The sequence below is a fragment of the Anthonomus grandis genome, chromosome 11 (assembly GCF_022605725.1).
Source record: "Anthonomus grandis grandis chromosome 11, icAntGran1.3, whole genome shotgun sequence".
NCBI lineage: Eukaryota > Metazoa > Arthropoda > Insecta > Coleoptera > Curculionidae > Anthonomus > Anthonomus grandis.
The window spans coordinates 22,591,734-22,615,907 of record NC_065556.1 but is presented as its reverse complement, the minus strand read 5'-3'; the positions used below and the strand labels follow the sequence as shown (position 1 = coordinate 22,615,907).

At 32.7% G+C, this 24,174-nt stretch overlaps 1 protein-coding gene across 1 annotated transcript; it reads left to right on the top strand.

Annotated features, from left to right (window-relative positions):
• The first annotated feature begins 19 nt into the window (after nucleotides 1–19).
• On the top strand, nucleotides 20–19,244 carry LOC126742298 (uncharacterized). Its single transcript, XM_050448935.1, has 10 exons — nucleotides 20–378; nucleotides 428–1,016; nucleotides 7,440–9,153; nucleotides 13,312–13,580; nucleotides 13,999–14,654; nucleotides 15,715–15,875; nucleotides 15,926–18,454; nucleotides 18,504–18,683; nucleotides 18,741–18,978; nucleotides 19,151–19,244. Exons 1-10 carry the CDS (start codon nucleotides 144–146, stop codon nucleotides 19,228–19,230), a joined length of 6,651 nt encoding a protein of 2,216 aa, XP_050304892.1. The 5' UTR covers nucleotides 20–143; the 3' UTR covers nucleotides 19,231–19,244.
• The last annotated feature ends 4,930 nt before the right edge of the window (nucleotides 19,245–24,174 follow it).

The following is a 24,174-nucleotide window of genomic DNA, read 5'->3' as shown; positions in this document are numbered from 1 at the left end:
ATTATTTTGACAGAAAAAAAGTCATTTTAAGTGTGTTTTTCCTTAAAAATCCAAAACCTAATTCCTTATGTTTTTAATGCCAAATCTCTAAGACTCATAGGTCCATTTCATTCTTTCAAAATTTGCACTTTAAGTAGAATGAAATGCCCAATAAGAAACCCCATCACAATAAAACCCATCGGCAGCATAAAGAAAAACATGCCTCCAAGTCAAAAATACACAAAAGGCCCAAGGAAGCTGTAGGCCAACCACCACCAGCATTATCCCCTATCCAGGAAATATCCAAAGAAAAGTTAAGAATCGATAAACATGCCTGTGGGGATTTTGCCCAACCAAAGTTGGAAACTCCAGAGAATCCTAGTAAAGAAAACCAGCCTGGTACACTTATTTTAATCCAAGTGACTCAGTAATAATATATAAATTTCAGATATTGACGGGATGAACAATTTTTTTAGAGAACAATACACCAAAATAAGGCACCAATCCCTGGAGAAACCGGAAACCAGTTTACTGGATAAATCCAAAACCATCTTCAGAAAAGAGAAGTCTTTTAATGACGCTCTTAATAATGACCTAATCAGACATGAAGTTCACCATAAAAAAGAGAAAGAAGACCAGCCGATAGACAAGAAAAAGAAGAAGCACCACCACCACCACCACCATCATCATCATAAATCCAGAAAAAGTGAAAAGCAACCTGCTGAAGACAAGGTGAAAGATAAGGAGGAAAAAAAGCGGCATAAACACCATCACAGATCCAAAGAAAGCAAATCACCCCTATTAGAGAATCCATTGAACACTAGGGTGCAAGAAGTGGTTTTCTGTCAATTGCCACGAAATCCGTTTAAGTTAAAAAATGACAAGGATATATCTGAGATTAAGGATCTTTATAAGCGATCGAACAGGGAGAAGAAGAAGGATCAGGTTAAGTCAATGTCACGAGAGGAAGTGAGAAGGAAACACGAGAGGTCTAGCGATAAGTATCGCTCTCTTGAGCGTGAGCCTGAGAAGGATAGGTAAGGAAGAGTTGTATTATAAAACATTTTTATTTGCTTCAATTTACAAGGTGGAGTTTGTTCACAAAAACTTCGATTGAATTAACTGCAATAAATAAATGTAGACACTTCTCTATAAAAATGTTGAAAATTAAATATATTATTATATTTAACTTTAGATTTAAAAAAAAATTGGAAATTGAATATTCCTTGCATATCTGCTAAGCACATTCCAAGAATATTGCTTTTGTGTTTGCTTTGTATTGCTTGAGTGCTGTAGGGATCTTCGCGCGTAAATGCAGTCAACTTTAAATTTAAGCAGTATGGTTAATAAAGCAGACTGACTTTTTGATGTTATAATTACAAAGGCTAAAAACGTTAAACAAATAAAGTTGATTATAAAATTACAAGTATAAAATACAAGTTTTCAAAATATTTTAATTTTTTTCAACCCATTGAAAAACCATTTAGTACGTAAATAATTAAACTAGCTATATTTACACGAAAACTTGTTAGGGCCTTTTTTTGAAAATGGGTACATAAGTTATGAAAATACTTTTGAAATAAAAAATACTTTTTTTTAAAGCCTTTGACAGTATCAAGATTATTTTCAATCTATTCGAAAACTACTCAATAAGCTGCTATACTTACAAGGAAACTTGTAAGAGCCTTTTTGATAAAGAACCTGAACCATCTTTAATATGAAACTAAAAATTTTAATCTCTCGAATATTGAGATTTTTTAGGTTTGATGTTACTGGGCTCAGTGAACTGCTAATTCTCACACTATTCTCGTATAACTTCGTCTTCCATGCATGCAAAGGCACTTACTGTTTTGCGAGAATAGAGATGACAAGTAAAAGCTATTGTATGAGCCATTTTTTACTTAAGCATTTGTTTCCTGCACATGATTGTAGACTATAATTCACAGCCTACGAGAAACCACTTAGTCTAAATTGTAGTCCTTAAGTCCTGAAGTTTCTGGTCTGAAATTCTATTGACAGCAAAGCCTCCAAGTACTGTTATCACAAACCCACATATCATGCGATATCCACTGTATATACCTATAAAGTCCAGAAAGGGCAAAAAATATCGTGTATAGTTCAGTTCAGAGATCTATTAGAATCTTTAAAGTGCCGCGAATAGTCCGTGTGCCGATGTTGCTTGTATTGTCACATGACATGCATGTTTAAATCGCAAAATTGTATGTGGAAAGAGTCATAAAGTAATATTCCTAACGATATTTTAAATAAATAAATGTTTTAATCATTTTCTTAGGAATTTATACATTTGATTCGTAAAATTTGACTGCATGCGCCCACGTACTATTTTGTTAGACGTCTGACCCCAAACACAGATACTCAAGCGTGAAAAGTTGCACAGGTCCGGCCTTAAAATTTATTTGTATTTAAAACTTTATTATTCGGGATTTTTCGGTTTAGTTTTATTAAGTTAGAAAACAAGTGATGAGAGAATAGGTGGTACGAATTACTTGGGCCCAGTTATTCTGTGGATTAAGGCATTAAATACTTACTTTTTGACACAAAAGTGTAAAATGTTTTGGTTTGTCTTCAAATTTTATATAATTCCTTTTTTTGAGTATAGAGGTTTATTTTTACTTGGTGGTGATTATTAATAGGGATTTTGGCTGCCATATTCAATGTCCTTTATTATTGATTTTTTTTAAAATTAATACATATTATGATATATCATTATAATAATATACTCATGAAAACCCCCATCTCTATAATATTTAGTATCAACTTCTTTTGATAAAAAGTAATGATGTAGTCAGAAGAGTGGAAGTATATTTTTTAAAATAAACTTTTACATTAAGAGACATTAAAAGACACAAACACTACATTTTAAGTATACTGGATCCTAAAACTACAGTGAGGATAATCTGGCCCAAAGAGTTAATACAATTTTCTAAATTCTGTTTTTTTGCCTTTGATCTTTAGCAGTTTCTTCCATTAAGGAAGGAAACAGTTTCTCTGTTGCCACTATGAATTCCAACTTCATCTCGCACATCAGCATATGGATACTAAAGCATTACATTATATATACAATAAGGTGTAAAAAACCAAATTTTAGACTTGCTTTCTTAATAAAAACAGTGTTTTTCTTACCATAGCAAAAAAAGGTTTTTCCCAAAGAATGGGGGAAGAAGCAGTCCTTATTGTGTCACTGAAGGACAAACAGGGGCAGCAAGCTGTAAAAAACAAAATTTTAAACTTGTTTAATTAATAAAAATATGGTTTTTTTACTATGGCAAAAAAGGGATTTTTTTCCAGAGAATGGAAATCATGCATCAATCATAAATGTATCATACCATGTTTTAGCTAAATAATATATGGATCTTTCTTTCTCCCAAAATGTTTTAATTTTCTTCAAATATTCTATACACCACCTGATAATTCCATTCCAGCAGCTCTTTTGTTAACCATCTTAAGCTTAAATCTAAGTTTTATCAGGTATCTCCGCAAGGTTGAGACTGAGAAATGTTTGTCCCTTGCCGATAAGGTGTCCTTAACCATCTCTATGGTCAGAACCTCATTGTTTTTATATTTAGAATACACACCTTTCCTTAGCAATTTGGCAATATCCGTGTCAAGACCCTTTGATTGTCTTGCATCTTTCCTCTTTATTCTGTCTTTAATCCCTTTTTTTACAGGCATATTGTACTATAGGGTACCCCTATTAAAAACGCTGTTTTTTGCAAAGCACTACAATCAGGGAGGATCATTCCATAAATTGTTATAGACATTTAGATAAATTTGTTTGGCGTCTGTACTTAAACGATTACGTTTTAAAACTGCTTGATTTTCCCTTGTAGCTTTTACTCTCCTTGCTTCTTTTTGCTTCCTCAAAACTAGAAAATGAACTATCAGAACTATGTAAGTCTAAATCACTGTCCAGATCACTCTTATTGTTTTCATCACAAATAGTATTGTCTTTCTTCTGCACCCACGCTCTCCATAAGCCCGCACAAACACTTTCCTCTTCATTTGCCCGATTTTCCTGCCTATTTTCGGAGGGTCGAAACATTTTAAAGTCTTTTTTAGGTATAATGCCAAAATAAATCTACAAACACAAATAAAAAAAAACACACTTCCTCACAGTAAAAACTGCAAAAAAGTTAGACGAATACTGGCCAAATTCTAAATTCTCCACTTTCATAAACGTGTAAAAAGCAAAACTCACATGACCCTCCTCCCAACTATTAAAGGTGATAGACCAATCCAACATTTATTTTAAAGGCGATAGATCCATCCTTAAAGATCTCTTTAATTAAAAACACGTCGAAAGTAATACAAAAACAGCCCAAAAATTTATTTGGGTACGGCCCCGTAATCCTCAAAATCAGTGGGATAGAGAGAGATACACAATCACTTGCACAGCCTAAAGTAGGAATCGCCAGAACGCAGTTCTTTTATCTTTGTTTAATAGACTGACTAAAAAGAGGTGACAAGTCAGTGAGTGCTGGAAGTGTTTAAAATATTTTGTAAGATGCTTGGATTTTAGTCCGCGGTCAATTTTTTGATATTATTTTCTTTCTTAAAACACACATGGGCATTTTCGAAAAATAAAAAATAGTATTAAACATGGGGTTTACGTATATTTAAAATGATTTCATAAATAAACAATATAAAATTTTGCCATTTAAACATGTATATCATGCGACAATAAATACGACATAGGCGCACGGACTAGTTAGTGCGGCATCTGCGACACATCAAAGATTCTAATAGATCTCTGAACTGGACTTTTTTTTTATGTTCTATCTATATATATATTACGCATTGAGATTAACTTAATTTTTTTATCTTCAAATATAAATAATATATGTATATATTTTATGAACATTACCGTCGCCTATCTATTTTCTCTATACCTTCGATATATACATCGACAATGACGTCTTTGACGTCTTTATGTCAAAAAAAAATTAGTATTAAAAGTACTAAAAAAATAAAAAAAGAACGAGAATTCAACCCGGGATCACCTGCACCGTATTTGCTGTACAACAAATACGTACTAAGGCGGCTTGCTTTTTAAACCAAAGCCAATTAATTTAAAATAAACTATCACGTGACTAAAATAAGATATACAATTGGTGGTACAGGTGGCGCCGACGCTGGCCCCAAAAATATGCCGAGAAATATACCGTTTATATACAAAAAAGTTTTATTTTATACAGCGTCTACATCTTGATATTCTTGTTTATAGATTAAAAAATACAGGAAAACATGGCATATTTTATCGGCCCGAACCTTTTTTTTTATTAAAATTAAAAGTTGTCATTATTTTTGTGCCGAATGTTTCCTCCTGTTCTCCTTCCTCCTTTTTTAGGGTTTCTTTGACCAACGAATATCTGTTTTATTTTGTTATACTTACAAATGAATAAATATATATTTGGAATTTAAGGAGAAACTATTTTTTCGTAATATTTAAGTCAATTTCGCAATTTAAAGTTACTTATACTATTTTTTAAAATGACCTAAAATAGTCTTTAAACGTCGTCCTATGTAAATATTTGAGGTCTTCCAGAAGCCTTTTTCAATTCCGTTTAAGACGTCTTTTTCTTATCTAGGAAATTATCCAGAGTATGTTTCATGGATATAGGTACCTATATACCTTATAAATATTTATTATATATCCTTGAATATTAAAAATGTATTTGTATATTCTATAAACATACATGTAACAGATACAAATAATATAATGGATGTTTATGGGACATACGTAGAAAACAGGGTGTCTACTATAAAAACCGCCAAACTTTAAGAGGTTTTTTCCGGATTCATTGCCATTTACAAAAGAAGGAAAACTTACCTTTTTTCTTAAAGAATGAATATCGGGATATGTTATTTGTTTACGGCTTTTCTAATAGAAATTTGTGGAGTTGTTGTGTTAAGGAAGATAGATCTACAAGTACTCATCGCATTGGTGCTCAAAAGATCAAGAAATATAAAATTTGAAAATTTTCAATTTTTGTGGTTTTCTTTCTTTTACCCATGATATTGCTGTGAAAATAATTAGCTATCACAAAAGTAAGTATATGATTGAAAAGCATGTTAAATGCAGTAGCTTTTGCTGAAAAAAAAAATATGTCCCTATTTACTAAATTTTAAAAAAACGACAACGAAGAAGATAATTTTTGCACATTTCCCAAATGTTACATTTAACTTCTGATAACACCCGGTATAAAAAATTACTCAAAAACTTAAATATACCCATCTTATGGCAAATTTAATTCTCTTTCAGATGGTTTATCTAAATTTTATGTGGTGGTAAGAATAACGGAGATATTCTTGTTTATATGCAAAAAAAAAAAACAAATAAATTTGATAAAATCAAAAAAATGTTTATTACCAGAAGAACTAACAACTCTTCGAAAAAATGTTATACGACTTTTTTGTTGCAAATGACTTGTTTAATCACCTCTTAAAGTTTGGCGGTTTTTATAGTAGACACCTTGTATAATCCTTGGAGATAGTTTAAATATCTAGTATATTCAGGATATCCACTGTACATACTAATAATGTATTACCATGTATTACCTAGTGTGTGACAAACGTATATTTATTTCATAATCATAAAATAAACAGAGCATTAAAATAAGACATCGTATGTATATACGCCAGGATATTACAAATATACATAGCATTTACATATAATATATGTTTGCTATGTGGGAACAAGAATTTCTAAATTGTCAAAAACATTCAATGTAAGGAAATTGAAGCTTTGACTCAATATTTGTTAACAATTTTGATAAAGTGTGGGATGTTTTGCAGAGGTAAGTGAAAACCTACTCACACCCAGATATTTTAAAAATTCATTCAAGTGGCGGATCTTTATCAAAACCACTTTTGAATGCCATAAAGATCTTTCTGTGTTTCTCACCACCATTTGTTCATTCAATTTTGAACATCAATGCAAAATATTGACCACGTAAGGTTTTTTGAATAATCGAGTGAGTACGTACTATAATAACCAAGATGTGGTTTATCCTACCTCTGCGCCACAATAAACTGTTTTCTACGTTTGAGACGAACTAAAATGGTGTCTCTGTCATTAAATAATTGCTTTATGTACCTTTACGGTATCATCGTCAAAAGATTCGGGTCTATTGTTGCCATCAGCTTCAGTTCATTGGTTACCATAGAAAATGGTACTTATCGATATTATTAAAAAGGTACAAAAGAGATTTCTAAGATGTCTATACTAAAGACCTCACAATATCCATCCAAACATGATCTGAGATGAAAGCATGCTGACCGAGTTTAATATGGTTAGATAAAGTATTAGACATAAATAATTCTAATGTGTTTTTCATGTTCACGTCTCCTGAATCCATTGGGACTATCCACAAGGTCGTAGTAGTTCCCGAGATATGACTTCCATATTTTGAAAAATTTTTAATATTTTTCATTTCTAGGTCCAAAAAACGACACTCTGCTAACCGAAAAGAAGACTTCCTAAAAGAGGAATATATAACAGAAGTAAGTGCTTTATCTCCTAACGAAAACCATAAAAAAAGAGATCACTCTGAAAAAAAAGCACATCGCCACAATCAGGTTTCTCCAAAACCTACCAAAGATGATTGGCCAAAAGGTTTAAGTGAAATAACTTTGGGACCATATGAGCAATATTTCGTGTTTGAGAAGGAAATGCACAGTAAAAATTGCAAAAAGCATCAAAAGCCTGCTTTAAGACCCTCGATTGAGAAACGACACGAGTTATTCCACGAAGAGGCTAAAAAGCTTCATGAACGTGCCCCAGAAATCCCTAAAGAAACCCCGAAAGTAATCGAAGAAGATAAAATCCATCAGATCGTAGAAGGGGATATGAAGAATTACTTCGGTAAAATCCAAGCGATGATAGATACAAAGTTGGATGCCATATTACAAGGAACCAAGAGACGTTCAGGATCTACCACAGGGGATAGCAAACCGGACAGCAGGAGAAGCAGCAGAACGAAACCGAAGGAGGACGAAGACAAAAAGAAGAAATCGCGGCGCAGTAAAACCCGTATGAAAGAATCTGAAGTAAGAAAAGAGGAAAAACGAAAACGTCCCAAATCTGTTACTAAAGAAGAAATTGTTAATGAAGTACTAAAACGAATTCAAGAGCAACCGAAACAAACTTCTCCTGAGAGTCGAAAACTTAAAACATCATCAGAATTAGGTGCAAATGAGGCTAAGAGTCGGTCAAGCAAGAAGGTAACTGAAAAACCCACACTGGATTTACCACTTGCCACTAAACCCAAAAGTCGTAGCCGACCTTCTTCTGATAAGCAACCTTTAATAAGAGATGCACATGAAAATGATCATTTGAGGCACAAAAAAGAAATTCGACAATTTAAGGAGGACCAAGATTGGGTTCGTCGCCTAAGATTAGCCAAAAAAGAACTAAAACCTCGAGACTCCCTGGAATGTATCAGACATAAAACTCCTCTTCCTTATTCAAGAAAACAACGAAAAGAACCATTTCGCTTCTCAGCTCCTCAACCGGAAGACGCAAGCTGCAGAAGCTTTTCTGAGCAATACATCAATGAACATACATATGGTCTTGTATGCTCTGCAAGCGAAGAAACAATTAGGGGTAATAAGAAGTATAAGCTAACAAAACAACCCTTAAGACAAACAGCTTCTCCTTGCCGCAATAAATCTACTAAAAACCTATTTAAAAAAAAATCCAGTGCTTTTCTAGAAGAGATTTTTTTACCACCGGAGGCCTTTAGACCAGAAACACACGTTTTATACAGAAACCCTCAGGACTTTATAGTTCAAGGCATCGAACCACCCATGCAGGACTGTATTAGGCCAAAATCCCGTAAAAAACCACCAGCGGTTAGGAAACTTGAATGTAAAACGGTATCTATAGTGGCAATTCAGCCGCAGTTAAACATAAAAGAATTACCGGTGGTCACTCAGACTCAGACGAGCAGCAAATCGGGCAAATCCTCAGCCACTGAGAAGGATTTGGTTCAGAAACGGATGCAATCGAAACGCTTTAAGTCGTATTATAAATACTCAGATATGCATGATGATTCTTCTGAGGCTAAGAGTATTATAAGTGATAGTTGTAAAATTGTTTCTGATCCTTCTGAGGAGGTGTTCAGAAAGAGGCAGCACGGAGAGAACTGTCAAGTAAGTATAGATATTGATGAAAACTTGTTTTGAAAGTGATTTTCGTAAAGCACTTGACAGTGTGAAGATTTTTAACATATTGAAACACTATTCTACAGGGTGACACTATCCTACACATCAAAATATCGCCATTGAGCTTAACATATCTTATACAAATGTTGAAAGTTACAAGGTTAAAGTTGGAATTTTAATTTGAAATTTCTTAATAATTATGTGATTTTAGCCAGTTTCGTCTTAAAAATTTGCGACTTTATGTGTTTTGACATAAAAATTACGAATTTTGTGCTAAATTTAGCATTATTTATACAGGGCGTAGGTACACCCTGTTACTTAGGTAAATTACGACATATCTTTTTTGCCTAATCAGTTATGGCTAAAACGACTAGAAAATTTAAAAGGCAATTTTAAATAATAATGTTACTCTTGTTAATTTCATGTAGCTCTGTCAGTTTTTAAGTTATTTGCATTTTAAACATTCAGTGTAAAGAATCCTAAGTCACTGTTATTATATTGACTTTTTTTCAAGTAGGCATGTGTCAGCACTTATCAGTTTCTCGTGTAAAGAAATTATATGACAATTTTACTGTTACTAAGTAAGAGTATTATTTGTAGTAAAAATTCTAAAATAAGAAACTGCCACGTTATCACGAATATTCCAACAGTGAAATGCGTGATATGATTTGCGGTTTTGCTCAGTCAAATTATAGTGCAGCCAGAAGGTATTTAGAATTATATCTAAATTGAAGACAATTCAATTAAAAACCGTTTAGACGCATTTATACCCGCTCAGGCGAAACAGGGTGTTTTCGTCCAAAAAACCCTAAATGGTACTCCAAAAATATCAACTTCGATAGTGAAGAAGAGGTTTTAGCTTGTATTTCGGGAAATCCAGATCTCGGTACTCGTCGGCTAAATACGGCAACAGAAATAAGCCTATCGTCTATCTGGAGAATTTTAAAGAAATAGAATCTCCGTCCATATCACTATACTCCTGTCCAAAATTAGCTCAAGATTAACCAGTTTGCCTACAGTTTGCTCAATTTATGCTAGATACACTATCCAAAAACCAAGAATTTACTAGACGAGTTGTTTTTAATTGGAAAAACAATCATTTGTGGGACTCCAAAAATCCATCCAACGACATTTTCAGCATGAATTCGAGGTAAATATTTAGTGTAATGTGATATCTGTTTTTTTTATTGGTCCTTTTAAACTTCCTCCTAATCTGAACGGGCCTCTCTATTTAAACTTATGAATATCTGAATGAACATTTTCCTCACCGGCAGATTGGGCGTGGCAGTAAATTTGTTTGGCCACCTAGAATTCCAGACTTAAACCCTTTAGACTTTTCAATATAGTCAAACATAAAGGACGTGGTTTACAAAGATAGAATTAATTCCATCAAGAGTTACAACAGAAAATTCAAGAAGCTGCTAATATTCTCAAAATCAACGATCTTTAATATTTAAAGATCTTTAAGGAGATGCCTTACAAAGTATATTGAAGTAGAAGGCGGGCATTTTGAGCATTTACTTTGAAGTTTTCTTTTAATATTGTTACTGATTGTTATTTGTTGTCTTTTCTGTTGTTACCCAGCATAGTAGTAATTTAAAAGAATAAATTCCTATTAAGCCAATGTAATATTTTTTTACGCTGAATGTTTAAAATGCAAATAATTTAACAACTGATAGAGTTACATGAAATAAATAAGAATCTTTTTTATTCAAAATTAAACTGTCTTTTAGATTTTGTAGTCGTTTTGGTCATAGCTGATAGGGCGAAAAAGATATGTTGTAATTTACCTAACTAACGCCCTGTATAAATAATGCTAAATTCACTACAAAATTGGTAAATTTCATGTCTAAACACATAAACTCACCAATTTTCAAGACGATACTGCTTAAAATCACAAAATTATTAGGAAATTTCAAATTAAAATTCCAACTTTAAATACCCTGTATCTCGTAATAGAGTGCAGTCGTGCTGTCATTAGAAATGGTCGAATGGATACAAAAATTAGATAGATGATGAAATTTTGACAATAAGTTGTATGGGTTGAGAGAGTGCAAAAACCAAAATATAAGATAAATAAGATAAGATAAGATAAATTGTTCAGAGCTACCTTTTCTTCCACAGAGCCAAATTCATCCGAGTTGATTTAGAGGGTGTAAAAAGGGGGTGAAGTTTTGAAAAATTGGTTTTAAATTAATAACTTTCTTGGAAGAAATCCCACGATTTTTTTTTGAAAATTTTTGACACCCCCAAAAAATTATCAAAAAATCAAAAAAATTTCATTTTGAAATAACTCGAAAACTCTCTTCGGGTAAAAATTTTTTGAAAGTTGAAAAATTCTTACTCTTGATAACTCGAAAAAGCTGGTTTCTAATATGCGCCCCTTAATTTTACAACCCTTAAAATGCAATCTATCACCTCTTTACTGTGGAAGAAATGATAGCTTATACTTTTTGCTTCCATTTGTTGCGTCGAAGCAACATCGTACAGTCGATAGTTTGTCCAAAAAAGGTTTTCAAAATTTTCACTCCCATAATGGTGGTTTACGTAAGGATTTGAGGGTTGCTTTTACTATCAAATTGAAGGTAAAATTTTTCTCTACCTTCTGTACATCCAACACTTTTTTCTTTGATGTATAGTTTTCGAGTTATTTCAAAATGAAATTTTTTTTGATTTTTTGATAATTTTTTTTGGTGTCAAAAATTTTTTGCATAGTCGATATATATATTAATATACGCGTCTTTTTAAGAGCTATAACTTTGCTATTTAAACAAAATTCGTGGGATTTTTTCCAAGAAAGTTATTAATTTAAAACTAATTTTTCAAAACTTCACCCTTTTTTTACACCCTCTAAATCAACTTGGATGAATTCGGCTCTGTAGAAGAAAAGGTAGCTCTGATTTTTCTAAACAATTTATCTCATGGAGTCAAAGTTGTAAGTGCAAAGGGGTAGCGCCAATCCAAGACCATCCTCAATCATCCCCTAAAAAAAAAACTCCCTCAAAATTTTTGTTCGCATTTTTGGTTTTTGCACTCTCTCAATTCATACAACTTTTTGACAAAATTTTATCCTCTATCTAATTTTTGCATCCATTCTTATACAGCACGACTGTAATATAAGCCTGCAACATTTATATAAGACATATGTTAAGCTCAATCGCCATATTTTGGTGTGTAGTATCTCCAGTTCAGAGATTGCCCATTCTTAATGAATCACCCTGTATACTGGATCATACTGAAGTAGTTTTAGGTAAAACACCGATGGTCGTAAGTGCGTCCTTTCCAAAATACGGAGTGTTGAATTTTTCTTTCTGTATTAAAACTGCTTTAAGCGTTTTTAATATAATTTTTGAATTTTTAATAATATGGTGGTGAGGCTACTTTTTGAGGAATTCCAGGTGATTTGACTTGTCCAGGAACAGAATTGTTGCACATGGGTGTTAATTGTTTCTTTGAAAAAAATGTTTTTTTTTTCTGAAATATTCCAATAATTTTTAACTCCTATTCATGGGGATTGTTGCATGAGCCGTAGGCGAATTTCTCATTAATCAAAAAAAGGACTATTTTACACATTTGTTACATAAATTTAATCTAGAAGTAAAAATTCGATTTTTTCACAATTTCCACACCCTGTATTTCAAACTACTTCTCTATTGTTCCTGTATCTACTCCAGCAATTTTGACCCAGTTGAATTCCCTGTATAACACCGAAACATTTATGTAGTGAGAAATTTCCTTATAAGTACTTAACCCAGCTTTCATATGAAACTAAAGCGACGAAAGTTGTTACAGGCGTTTCAATAAATTTGGATTTTTGTAAAGCGTTTGACAATATATTAAGATTTTTTAAATCCAATGAAAAATTACCGGTAACTCCGAAACGGTTGTACTTACAAAGAAACTTGAAGGTCCTTTAAAACTGTTAAATAACTGTTTAATATATTACGACTGTTGTAAAGCCTCTGACAGTATCAAGATTTTTTAATATATTGACAAACTGCAATTACTTTGAAACGCTTGAATTGACCAGGAAACTAAAATCACTAAGATTATTAAAAATATGTTTAATATATTACGATTGATGTAAAGCCTTTGACAATATCAAGAATTTTTTCTGGATACTCCCTGATACATCATCTTATTCAGGTCCTGCCAGGAGGAGGAGGAAACAAGAAGTGGAACAGAGTGTCAACACCAAGAGACTCTCACTTGAACAACATCCTGGAAGAACCGTCTAACGTGTGCATCACGAACGAAGAGCATGACTATTTCGTTCCTTTAAAAGGAACAAGGGAGTTTTACCATAGAGCACTAGCCAGTAGTCACTCGGACTATTGTTTTAGAATTGACAAAAAACCTGCACATTCTAAAATTAGTATTCAGTCCGGAGATTTGGAGGATATGCCGTATATTAGGTAATTAATTATAAAATGTCAAGTCTTGGTATTTTTCACAAATGTTAAACCAATGGAATGACTTGATTTTTACTAGTTTTATAAAAACAATTAATTTTTCTGTAGGTAATAGAAGTCATTTTTATTTCAGTCTTTCTAAAGATACTTTTCATTCCATTTTAGGCAATTATTATCTTTCAGGCATTAAAAAGTCCCTTCAGGAAAATGAAAAGAAGCTATTCATTGTATTCCAGGCATTTAAATTTTTATGATTTATTTCAGTCTGTAATCTGAACTCTGTTAATAAAAATGATATTTCATCTTTGATTAGCTTGTTCTAGAGTCCAGGACTTCCTTACTGAGCTGATATATTAGAATGATCTTGATCCATTAATTTTAAAGAATTTATAAACTATCAAAGCATCGTTACAAATTGTAGATATGGAAAAAAACAAAGGGGATCAATAAACCAATTCAAAAGTTTTCCTCAGCACTTTGAAGCCCCAAACCCGAAATCCAAATCAGACGTATTACTAAGGGACCACCAAGCAAAAGAAGTAATAAGATACATATTCCTAGACGATAAAAATAGTCACATGAAAGGTTTATTCAAACGAGAATCGCTATTCAAAACTCTTCTCAACGAAAAAGACTTTTGCCCGAAAATAACCAAAGAGATCCAAACTGTCCAGACCCGAGAAGCCGAAGTACTGGCAAAAGGAGTAAAAAGTGCCCAACAACAAAAACAATTTGAGGAAATTTACCGTACTATCGACGACCTAGAGGGCAACATCCTAAACTCCTTGGGGGTAAAAAAAGCTGACGCTGCCACCAGTGCCGCCAACCTTAGGGACCGATCCATATCGAGACCGTCAAGTAAAGCAAAAGAACTAGAAAAGAAACCGAAAATGGTGGATCATTGCACGGAGGCTGTGACAGATAAGAAGCTGAACAGAGAAGATAAAACCAAAGATTTAACTTTAGAAATTAAGCATGTTAAGATGGTTGATGCTGCTACAGGCAATTCACCTCCTTTAACACCTCGATTGAACAGAGATGAACATACGAGCACCAAAGTTCAAAACGTGGTTATAGGTAAGTCCCTGATAAGAAAAATTATCGTTTATCGATTCTGTGTTGTCAAGTTTACACGGATTTTTAAAAGAAGAAATTGTCAGCTATATAACAACACATATATTAATGTTAATTCAACTTATTGTTGTTAGATTTTAGATTAAAAATAAAAAGTAGAAATAGATACAGTGCAAAAATTACATTTTCAAAGCAAAAAAAATATCAACATACCTATTCCTAAAACCGCTCCTAAAAATTTGAAATGGCAACACCGCAGGCAAAAGCTGATGTCATCTTGCGAAATGTCATCTTAGCAAACGGCTTTTTGTTTACATTCGGCTTTTTTGAAGTTCTGTGTTTTTTTTTTTCTTTAGTTTTTGGTTGAAAAAGAAAAAAGGTTGAGTCATTTCAGTGTTTTTGTGAACTGTTAGGATAGTAAATTTCAATATTATCATAACGTCATATTAACGGACAATCGTCGTCACAAACGTAAAATAATAAAAACTTATTAAGAAATCTATAATAATTACAAAATATTTAATTTCCATATAAACGCTTTTTATTGGATAAATACATACTCTAATGAAGTACGTTAAAAAAAACGCATAAAGAGTTCATAAACGGTAATATTGTTTATAATTTAAAGCATGATCTATTAATAATAAATATTAATCAGGTAAATATTTTTTGACTACGTCACTGGTAAAGATTACTTGTGTCGGTGGAATCAACAATGCGACCGAGCGGTGTTGCAATGTTGTTGCCTTTTTCTCTAATATGCGTTATATACATTCATTTAACTTTGAACGTTGACTCCTTTATAAATCTTATCATATTTTATTTAAAAAAATGCTTTATATTTTCAAAGAGGAATAGTATTGCGCCTGTCAAAATAAGTGACAAATTTGTATAATAATATTAAGAGTGTTTTTTTGCCATTTCTACATAAGCATTTGACATCATTTCATCAGAATGTTGCAAGCAAACAAACTGCCCATGGTTCCACGGCAATGCCAATTCTAGCCTTTCAAAGCTCTAAGCTTTCTGAGTTACAGTTAATTAAATAATGAATCATTTTAAGCAAATAATGTAGACTCATCACTGAAGAAGCATCGAAAGGGCAGCGTAAAGTGTAAAATACCCAAGCCCCAATCAAAAGACCATAGCCATAGATCTTTGTCATTTAAAAAATCTACTGGAGTATCCCCAATACGGGTCTTTGGCGAAGAAGAAGCTATACAGGTAAATATCTTTAAAAACCACTTTTTTGCTTTCTCACTAAAATTTTTCAGGTGAATTTAAGCTTGACCCCAAGAACCCTCAAGGCCCCACAGACAACCAAAAAGCTATCAGAACAAAAGAAGTCTAATTTGACTCCTGAACAGAGCCCCAATAGAATACCGATCTCAAAACTCACCAAAACTCGCCCTAAAGAACCGAACTTTCCAGTTAGAAAGCAAAAACCTAAAGAACCTTGCTCACTTAAACCAGTAAATAAAATTCAACACGCGGTCCGTACCTTTAGGAGCAGAAACATGGTACCAATGAGTGGTAATAACGCTTTAAAGCATAAATCTCCAGCTAGATCAGCCAATCGCGAACGCTCTCCCACACCCAAACGAACCGAAGAAACTTCAACAGATAAAAACGTTTGCCAGCCTTGCATTCATGTGGCTGACTCCCCTAAAAGAGCTAAAGCTGAGCCAAAAACATCCATAGAACCCATAAATGATCCGCTTAACATTAACGTAACCGCTTACAATTGTCAACCCACCCTCCAGATCAACTTGGTGCAAGCCGAGGAAAGTCTTACGTCTTCTGTAAGTGATGGCGTTCCAAGACATAACCGTAGAAGCAAATCACTTGTTGACTTACGCACACAAGAACTGGTCCTGGAAGGTTCAAAATCCGAAATATTTTGCTGCACACAAGCAACTACTTGTAATAGGACCATGACCAACGGAAGCAGCCTTCTAAGCACCAATAATATGGAGAAATTCACTAACGTTCCAATGTTCCGTTACCCAAGGACCAACAAGGATAGATTTACGGCAGCCAGGATTTATGGAAGCACCCTTTTTGTTACGAAAGACTATAAAAACCAAGATATGAGCGCCTACGAGAGACGCAAGCGGTACGACCAAGATATCCGCAAGAAAAAGAAGAGAATCGCCGACAAGCCTTTGGATGTTAAACCCACGGGAGGCCCGCAGACTTTCGAGGTGCGATTTTTGTCCATGGAGGGCCCACAACAAATTGAAACTGATTCCCCTATAATTAATATTAGTTTAGGAGGGAATGCAATTTATCAATCTCAAGATATAAACAGCTACTCCAGACCTGAAGAGTTTGACATAGAAAAGGAGCTATTAGGAATGTTGAATGTGGGGGAACAAGACCTTTTGTTCGATCAACATCTAAAAGCTGACAAGTTACTATCATTGGTTCACAATGATGAAAAAATCGTGACTCAGATATACCCTCCAGAAAACCTTGACAAACCAAGCAATTTGCTTGCTGCGCAAAAAAGTATTAAAAGGCATATGGGCTTTTGCTTGGATGCCTTTTGTGACGACAGCACTGAGAGAAGCGATTTTTCAAGCAGCAATAACCTGCATTTACCTGATGACATAAGTAGTTCTAATAACAATTCACTCCAGTCTGGTAACGGCTTTAAAACCTCCATGGACTTAATTAGTGCCGAAGCCTTAAATTGCTTATCAAAGTTGCCGATCTTGACTCAACCGTTGAGTTGTCCTACTTTTCCAACTGGCTCACCCTCTTTCGCTTATCTTTATGAAGAGTCTGGCTCAGAAATCAACGATTCTTACAACAACCAAAATACGCTCAAGGATCTTGTAAAACCGTTCAATCAACAAAGTTTTCGTTTTAACGCCAACCAGTACAACGTGGAGACTCCGTTTCACCAAAAGGACGATATAGAAAGCAGTTTTACTGAATCGGTGGAAAGCGGTTATGCCAGCGTCAAGTCTAGAAACTGTAAACCTCACTCTTTAACCAACTTTTTCAAAAGACCCAATATTGCTGCCTTACTAAAACCACCAAGTTCAAGTTTAAAGAGAACTTTTAGTGGACATGGTGTGAGTAAACAGACAAATTATGACGAAATGACGAAAAGGTGCCAACTTTATGCTAAAAAAGTGAGAGAGAGCAGCGAGATGAAGTTGAACGATAACAAGGAGCAATACCAAGAGATTTCTTTGCAAATGTTGCTAGGGAAGAGCAGCTCGATTATTTTAGAGAGGCAGACGTTGAGCTTTAAGTCAATAGATGACTCACCAAATAGCAAGGATTCTGAGATAAATGACACTGAAAAAGATATTGCGGATGATAAACAAGAAGTTGATAAAACTGAATCATTTTCAAGTAAAGGGTGCAAACTAGTGCTCAGCAACCACAGTCTTAAACTTAAAAGTACAACTTACTTAGGGCCAGAGTTTTTCCCTACTAAACTGGTGGATACAGGGAGTTTTATGGCCCTGCATAAGAAAACCTTAGAATCCTCACAAGATATCAATAAGTCTAACTTAATTCTGGATGATGACTCAACAAACCCATTTCTGACAAAATCCGAAAGCGACGATCTTTCCACCAAAAACTTTTTCTCACTGTTGGCGAAGATATTCGAAAAAGAGCTGGAAATTTGCAATAAGCTTTATAAGGATAAGGAGTTTAACGAGTTATTAGCACAAACAATTAGAAAGTGTAAAAATGAAAGAAGAAAAACTGAGAGGTGCTTTGGGTTTTTTAAACGAAAACTATCCGGAAAGCGAGATGAAGAAAGTGCCCTTAAACTAAAGGTATTTTAATAAAATTTGAGAAAATTTATTATAGCCTGGATAATTTTAGGTTAAACTGGAAGAAAAAGCCTCAGAACGTCTCCAGACCTTGGCATCGAACACCAGAAAGTGTTTTACGATGTTAGCGGAGGCGGTAGCAATAAATAAAAATATGGACAACAACGTGATAATTTGTGGACTTTTAAAGTTACTGGAACGTATTGAAAATGGACAGTTTGAAGTTGTACAGGTACAAAATTAACTATTTCTACTGTTCTTAGTTTTTTTTTAATCATGTATATCGTAGAACGATGATCATTTAAACTTGGAAGAAGAAATACGTTCTGAGATTCTCGAATCCTATAAAATTCTCTACGAAATGTGCAAAAAAGAAGCGAAAAAGCACAAGAGACGACTTTCGGATAACGACCTGGCACTTCTAAAGTCCTTTGTGATCAAACATAGGATCGCTTTATTAACTCAAACGGATATTATCATCTCGTATATCAGTCGTGGTCTTATTTGTACGGAAAATCAGCTTAAAGGTGCGATAAATGCGTTAGGTGTCCTTTGATAATTGGGTTCTTTTTTAGGGGATGTTTGATAAGGCCCCTTTGCTTTAAACATTATTTTATTAGTTCTTAATTTTAATTTTTATTCAGATTTTTTTTACTGTTGAACTTTTTATATTTAATCATAAACTCTTTCTTTTTTTAGCTGCTGTGACGTTTCTGACCCGCTCCATATCATCCGATATTAATGTTAAGGACTTTGAGGCTTATTGCCTTAGTCAATAAAAGCATCTCCTATATACCTTTTGTTTTATTTGAATGAAAATATAGAGATTGTGCCAAGAAATCATATCAGGATTTTAATTGGTGTGTTTGTGTATCAACAAAATTGTTTTTGACTTGACTGTGGTTGGATTGATACTAACATATTATAATAACGATGTATGTGTGTTAAAGCGAGACATAAAATATATTTTCAAAGGATTAACACAAGACATGCGTTATTGTATAAAAGGGATTAGTTTTTAATCTTTAAAATAAAATTTATCTCTCTCTAACACATCAGATGTTATGAAAAAATCAATTATTTTAATTTTTTTGAATAAGTACGAGACATCGTTGGTTTAGGAACATATTTGAAATTCGTAATAAAATACTCGGGACGGTGTTGAAAAAAACAAAATTGGAGATGACAGCTCAAATACGAAACGTTGGTTTGATAATCTGACATTACCATTTTGTAAAATAGAGAAAGTACCAATATTCGTTTTTTTTCCAAAAATCTTCTAGTTGCTTGAACTTGGGATACCCTGTACAGGAATAGAAAAAAATTATAACATCTATCTTATTTAACTCCAGGCATTAAAAATATCTAAGATATTAAAATTGATTTTCGTTTCAGGCTTTTTGAGGCAGTTTCCTTTTGTTCCAGGTAGTTTTGCTCTATTTTGCACATTGGATCGGACTTTTCCAGGATTTGTGTGTTTTTTTTTATTTTAAGCATTCGGCGTAATAGATCTTCCAGGAACTGGAAATTGTCTTTACATTTTCCAGGCTTTTAGTTTAAACAAAATTAATCAGATTTGTCGTATTTTTTATATTTTTCAGGTTTTTTTGTATATTTTTTATAGTAAATTAAAGTATAATGGGGCTATTGACCAAATGAACTAATGGAGAAACTAAAACTAATTATTTTATTTATTTATAGTGCATTAACAGCGAAAAAGTTAATTACAGATACAATTCTAATAACTAATTTTACAATTCTAATAGTACTAAGAAGTGAAGTAGATGTAAATACTATTGAAAAACACATACTATACCTCCAAAGCTTGCATTTAAGAAGTAAACAATCTAGTAATTACAAGTTTTGTTAATCTATCTAAGCTAATTAAATCTAAGTTACTAGCCCATTTTATAGCTTGCTTTACTTTTAAAAATGTTTTTTCCCGGGAAAATCCAACTCAAAGTCTTTCTTTGTCCAGTGCTACCAGTGTTGACAATGAATAGAAAATAGAATAGAGTGAAAGTATTCCTGCAAGAATAATAAGTGATTATAGTCTTGATAACATCTATGCTTTTTGAAAAATATGTATTTCAGGAATTTACGTTGCACACGTTCCCTAGTTTTAGTCCATATTTCATATTGTAGAGATCATCATCCAGCACTGGCAACACCAGACTGTCAAACAATCTTGAAAAACACCCAACGCTAAAACTCCTGGTGAATTTAACAATAAATCCCATTTTTTTATATGATCTTTCTCATGCTTACAGTCCTGTAATTGTGCATATTAATACTGTAAATTTAATTTAATGTAACATTTAAAATTATTAAAATTTTTTAAATTTAAACAATTTTTTTCAAAATGATTCAAATTACACCAAGAAACAACTCTTTCTAAATTTCTTTGTAAACTGAGTCAATCCTTCATTGAACTCATTTCCAGGTAGATCTTAGAGCCATCAGCAAAAGATAAGGTCTTTGAATTACCTACAGAACTTAACATGGCATTTATAGCATTTAAAAAAAAAGTCTCAAAATGGAGCTTCAGTGGTGCCAGTACAAACATTAGACTTACACTGCCTGTGATTTAAATAGAAAATATGTAATTTAATTAATTCATTTCTCACATTACTTTTATAAGGAGAATTTAATATTTTTCTATGGCTTACTTTATTAAAAGCCTTCTGCATATCAGTATGAACTATATCAACAGGTCTTCCATTATTAAAAGCATTACGTATATTGGCGAATTGTTATTAAGTTAGTTAGCGTTCATTTTTTTTAATGAAAAATCATGTTGATATTTCGATATACTATACTTCATCATAATAATATAATCGAACGAAGTTAATTTCAAAAACTTTTAAACACAGTACAAAATAGTAACAGTTTATCACTTCATTCATGTCTCTGTTCTTTAATTGGAATCACCTTATATCCTGTTAGGATAATATAAAGTTTGTTAATCGAAGTTAAGAATGTGCAAAAGAGGCTTTACCAAGATATCACCGCAACCTTTAATAATTTATCCTGGAACCCCATCAAGACTAACAAATCTGTTGCCTTTTAACTTTTTAATGGCATTTTTGATCTTCATTTCTGTGAAAGCTCTATAACATAAAAAGTCCTAGGAGCTTTTCAATAATTTTAACGCCATTTACGAAAATATTGTTGTAAGATATTTGGGGTGGTATATCGGCATCATTCTTCAATATATGGATATACGCTTTCGGCGTTCAACTTTAGTTTTATATTTTATGCATGTTTTATTTGATTATTCGAATTTTAGTTTTTTTGAATTTACTTAAAAATCTTTTGTTAGCTTTTATCATATTAATTAGTTTATCTTTATACGAAATACTTTCCTATTTAGTTAACAACCATTACCTACAGTTTCATTAGTATTAGAACAATGGCAGATACTATTCCGATTTTTACTTTGGATTAACATACACATCTTTTCTAAATTTGCTTTTATAACAATTTTACATTATTTATTGTTTCACATTCAATTTACTTTTTATTAATATTGACTTCAACTGATATTATGGCATGGAACTGAGCCACAGGTGACAGTGGATCATCCATCATCAGATCCCCTTAATTACAACAACATTATTGTAAATAACAATATTTTTTGCTAATTTAAATCTGTTACTTCAATTATGGAGTCCAATACTAGTTGCATTCCAGCAGATTTTTACTAATTTTTAACGTACAAATGTTTTATTCTTTTTATGGTTAAAGGGTCTCTTTCTAATAATATCATATAGGGACTAAGAGGCATTATTCACGTTAACATATACAGAGTGTTCATTTGAAAACTTTCCATCACGGATTTATCGAAAACCACTGTTCAATGGGGTCATTTGAAATTTATTGTGTTTACTCCCAAACCTGAAAGTTTGGATGAACTTCGCTAACGCATCATCGACAGCTGCCATGATATCCCACAACATGTTTTTAAAAATTTCCGTCAGGAATTTGAACATCGCCTATATCATTGTTTGGCCAAAAGCGGGCAACATTTTGAACACTTATTGAAATAAAAACTGACATTTTCATGTTTTCCTGTCTGAACAAATTAAGATAAACAAAGATTTTTCTAATTTTCTCGAAAATGAATCGACCGATTTAAAAAAATCAGACGTCAAAATAAAAGACTTTGAAAGACCTTTTAAACAAGCTTTTACTCGATACCCCTTGCCATTTAAAATTTTTAAGGGGATGACCCTGGGGGGGCAATGGGTGAAAGGGGGTAAAGTAATTTTAGGTTAGATAGTTGTCCCCCTTGACAAACCTTTTGACGTATTTCGGCGTTTTTTTTTAAACAGTGGTTTTCGATAAATCCGTGGTGGGAAGTTTTCAACTGAACACCCTGTATAAACATTTCTCAGTAAATGCAGTAAGGTTCTCCAGAACCTGCTCCTGCTTAGCATTTGGTTTTACAAATGACACTATGTTAAACTATTCACTAATGCCTGATCAATGATTTATTCAAGCATAAGAATGTCTGATTCCCCAGTACAAGAATCGTCTGCTCATTTACTTTTTGAGGTACAGTTTCGTTTGTGACGAAAGCGCAAGGTGGTATTGGAGAATTCCTGTCAAAGTCATTTTCACGATTGTTAGGTTTAAGGTTTAATTCTGACTTTATTGTTCTAAAACTTTAATTGATGTTATCATGTGATTGGTCATATTATTTAACTCATTCACCTCCTTCTGCAATTTAATGTTTTTCTCGACATATACCACACTATTCTTTTGAAGCATATTTATTATAATAATTAGACTTTCCGTCAAAAGAGGCAATTCATTAATTTTTTTATTAAGTTCTTGTCTACTACAATTACACGTACTCACTTTCGGTAAAATCTATTTCGATAAATCTATCCTTTCCATTTTTATTCATAAACCAGAAATTGCATACGCAATTGCGAATGTAGCTGTAAGATAAAAATGTACACAAAGTTTTGGGCCAAAAAATCTACTTGAATTTATCTCACTTTTTTGCCTATATACAGTTTTCAAATAAAAACTAAAATTTACAGTTACAACATCAGAACCAAAACACATATATGTTTAAATTCAAAGTTAATTTTAACTTTATATACAAAAAATACATAATATACCTTTCCGACTGCGTTGGCAATACTCTATCCTATTTGACTTAATATCGTGTTACAAATTCTATATTTTTTTTATAAATGCGAAGCTGTTAAAGAATTTATAAGAGAAAATAATTTGAAAAAAAAAAACGTAAAATAGTACCTAACAAATGTGACAGCAGCTTTTTTAATAAATTCCTCCGATTAAAAAAAAAACTTTATGCACATCAATAGAAGTAAATGTAAGTAAAATGTTAGTAGAGTTTTTTTTTTTAATTTTATAGGGAAACTAAATTTTCATTTTGTAGCTTTATTATATATTATTTAAGTAATTTTAAAAGGAAAATAGAAACAAAACAATTTCTGTGTTCTTGATCCACTATTTTATGCCAAAAGTGTTCATTTGAGAATATATTATATAGTTGTATAAAAAAAGTTAATGGTAGTCAATCATGTAGTGAACGACTGCTTTCGAAGGAAACAGATAGAAAATATTGCCACTCATAAAAAATTTAAGATTATTCTTTTGGTAATTCCAAATTTCAATATTTAATTCCTTAAAAAATATTTTTGACATTTCAAAATTTCTGATTTTAAACTATGTCTATGATGTGT

Bases quoted from the DNA above. Each gene is read 5' to 3' on its own strand.
- LOC126742298 (XM_050448935.1), top strand. From the start codon at position 144: ATGCCCAATAAGAAACCCCATCACAATAAAACCCATCGGCAGCATAAA. The intron at 1,017-7,439 runs GTAAGGAAGAGT...TTTCATTTCTAG, and splicing joins CGTGAGCCTGAGAAGGATAG to GTCCAAAAAACGACACTCTG. The intron at 15,876-15,925 runs GTAAATATCTTT...AAAATTTTTCAG, and splicing joins GCGAAGAAGAAGCTATACAG to GTGAATTTAAGCTTGACCCC.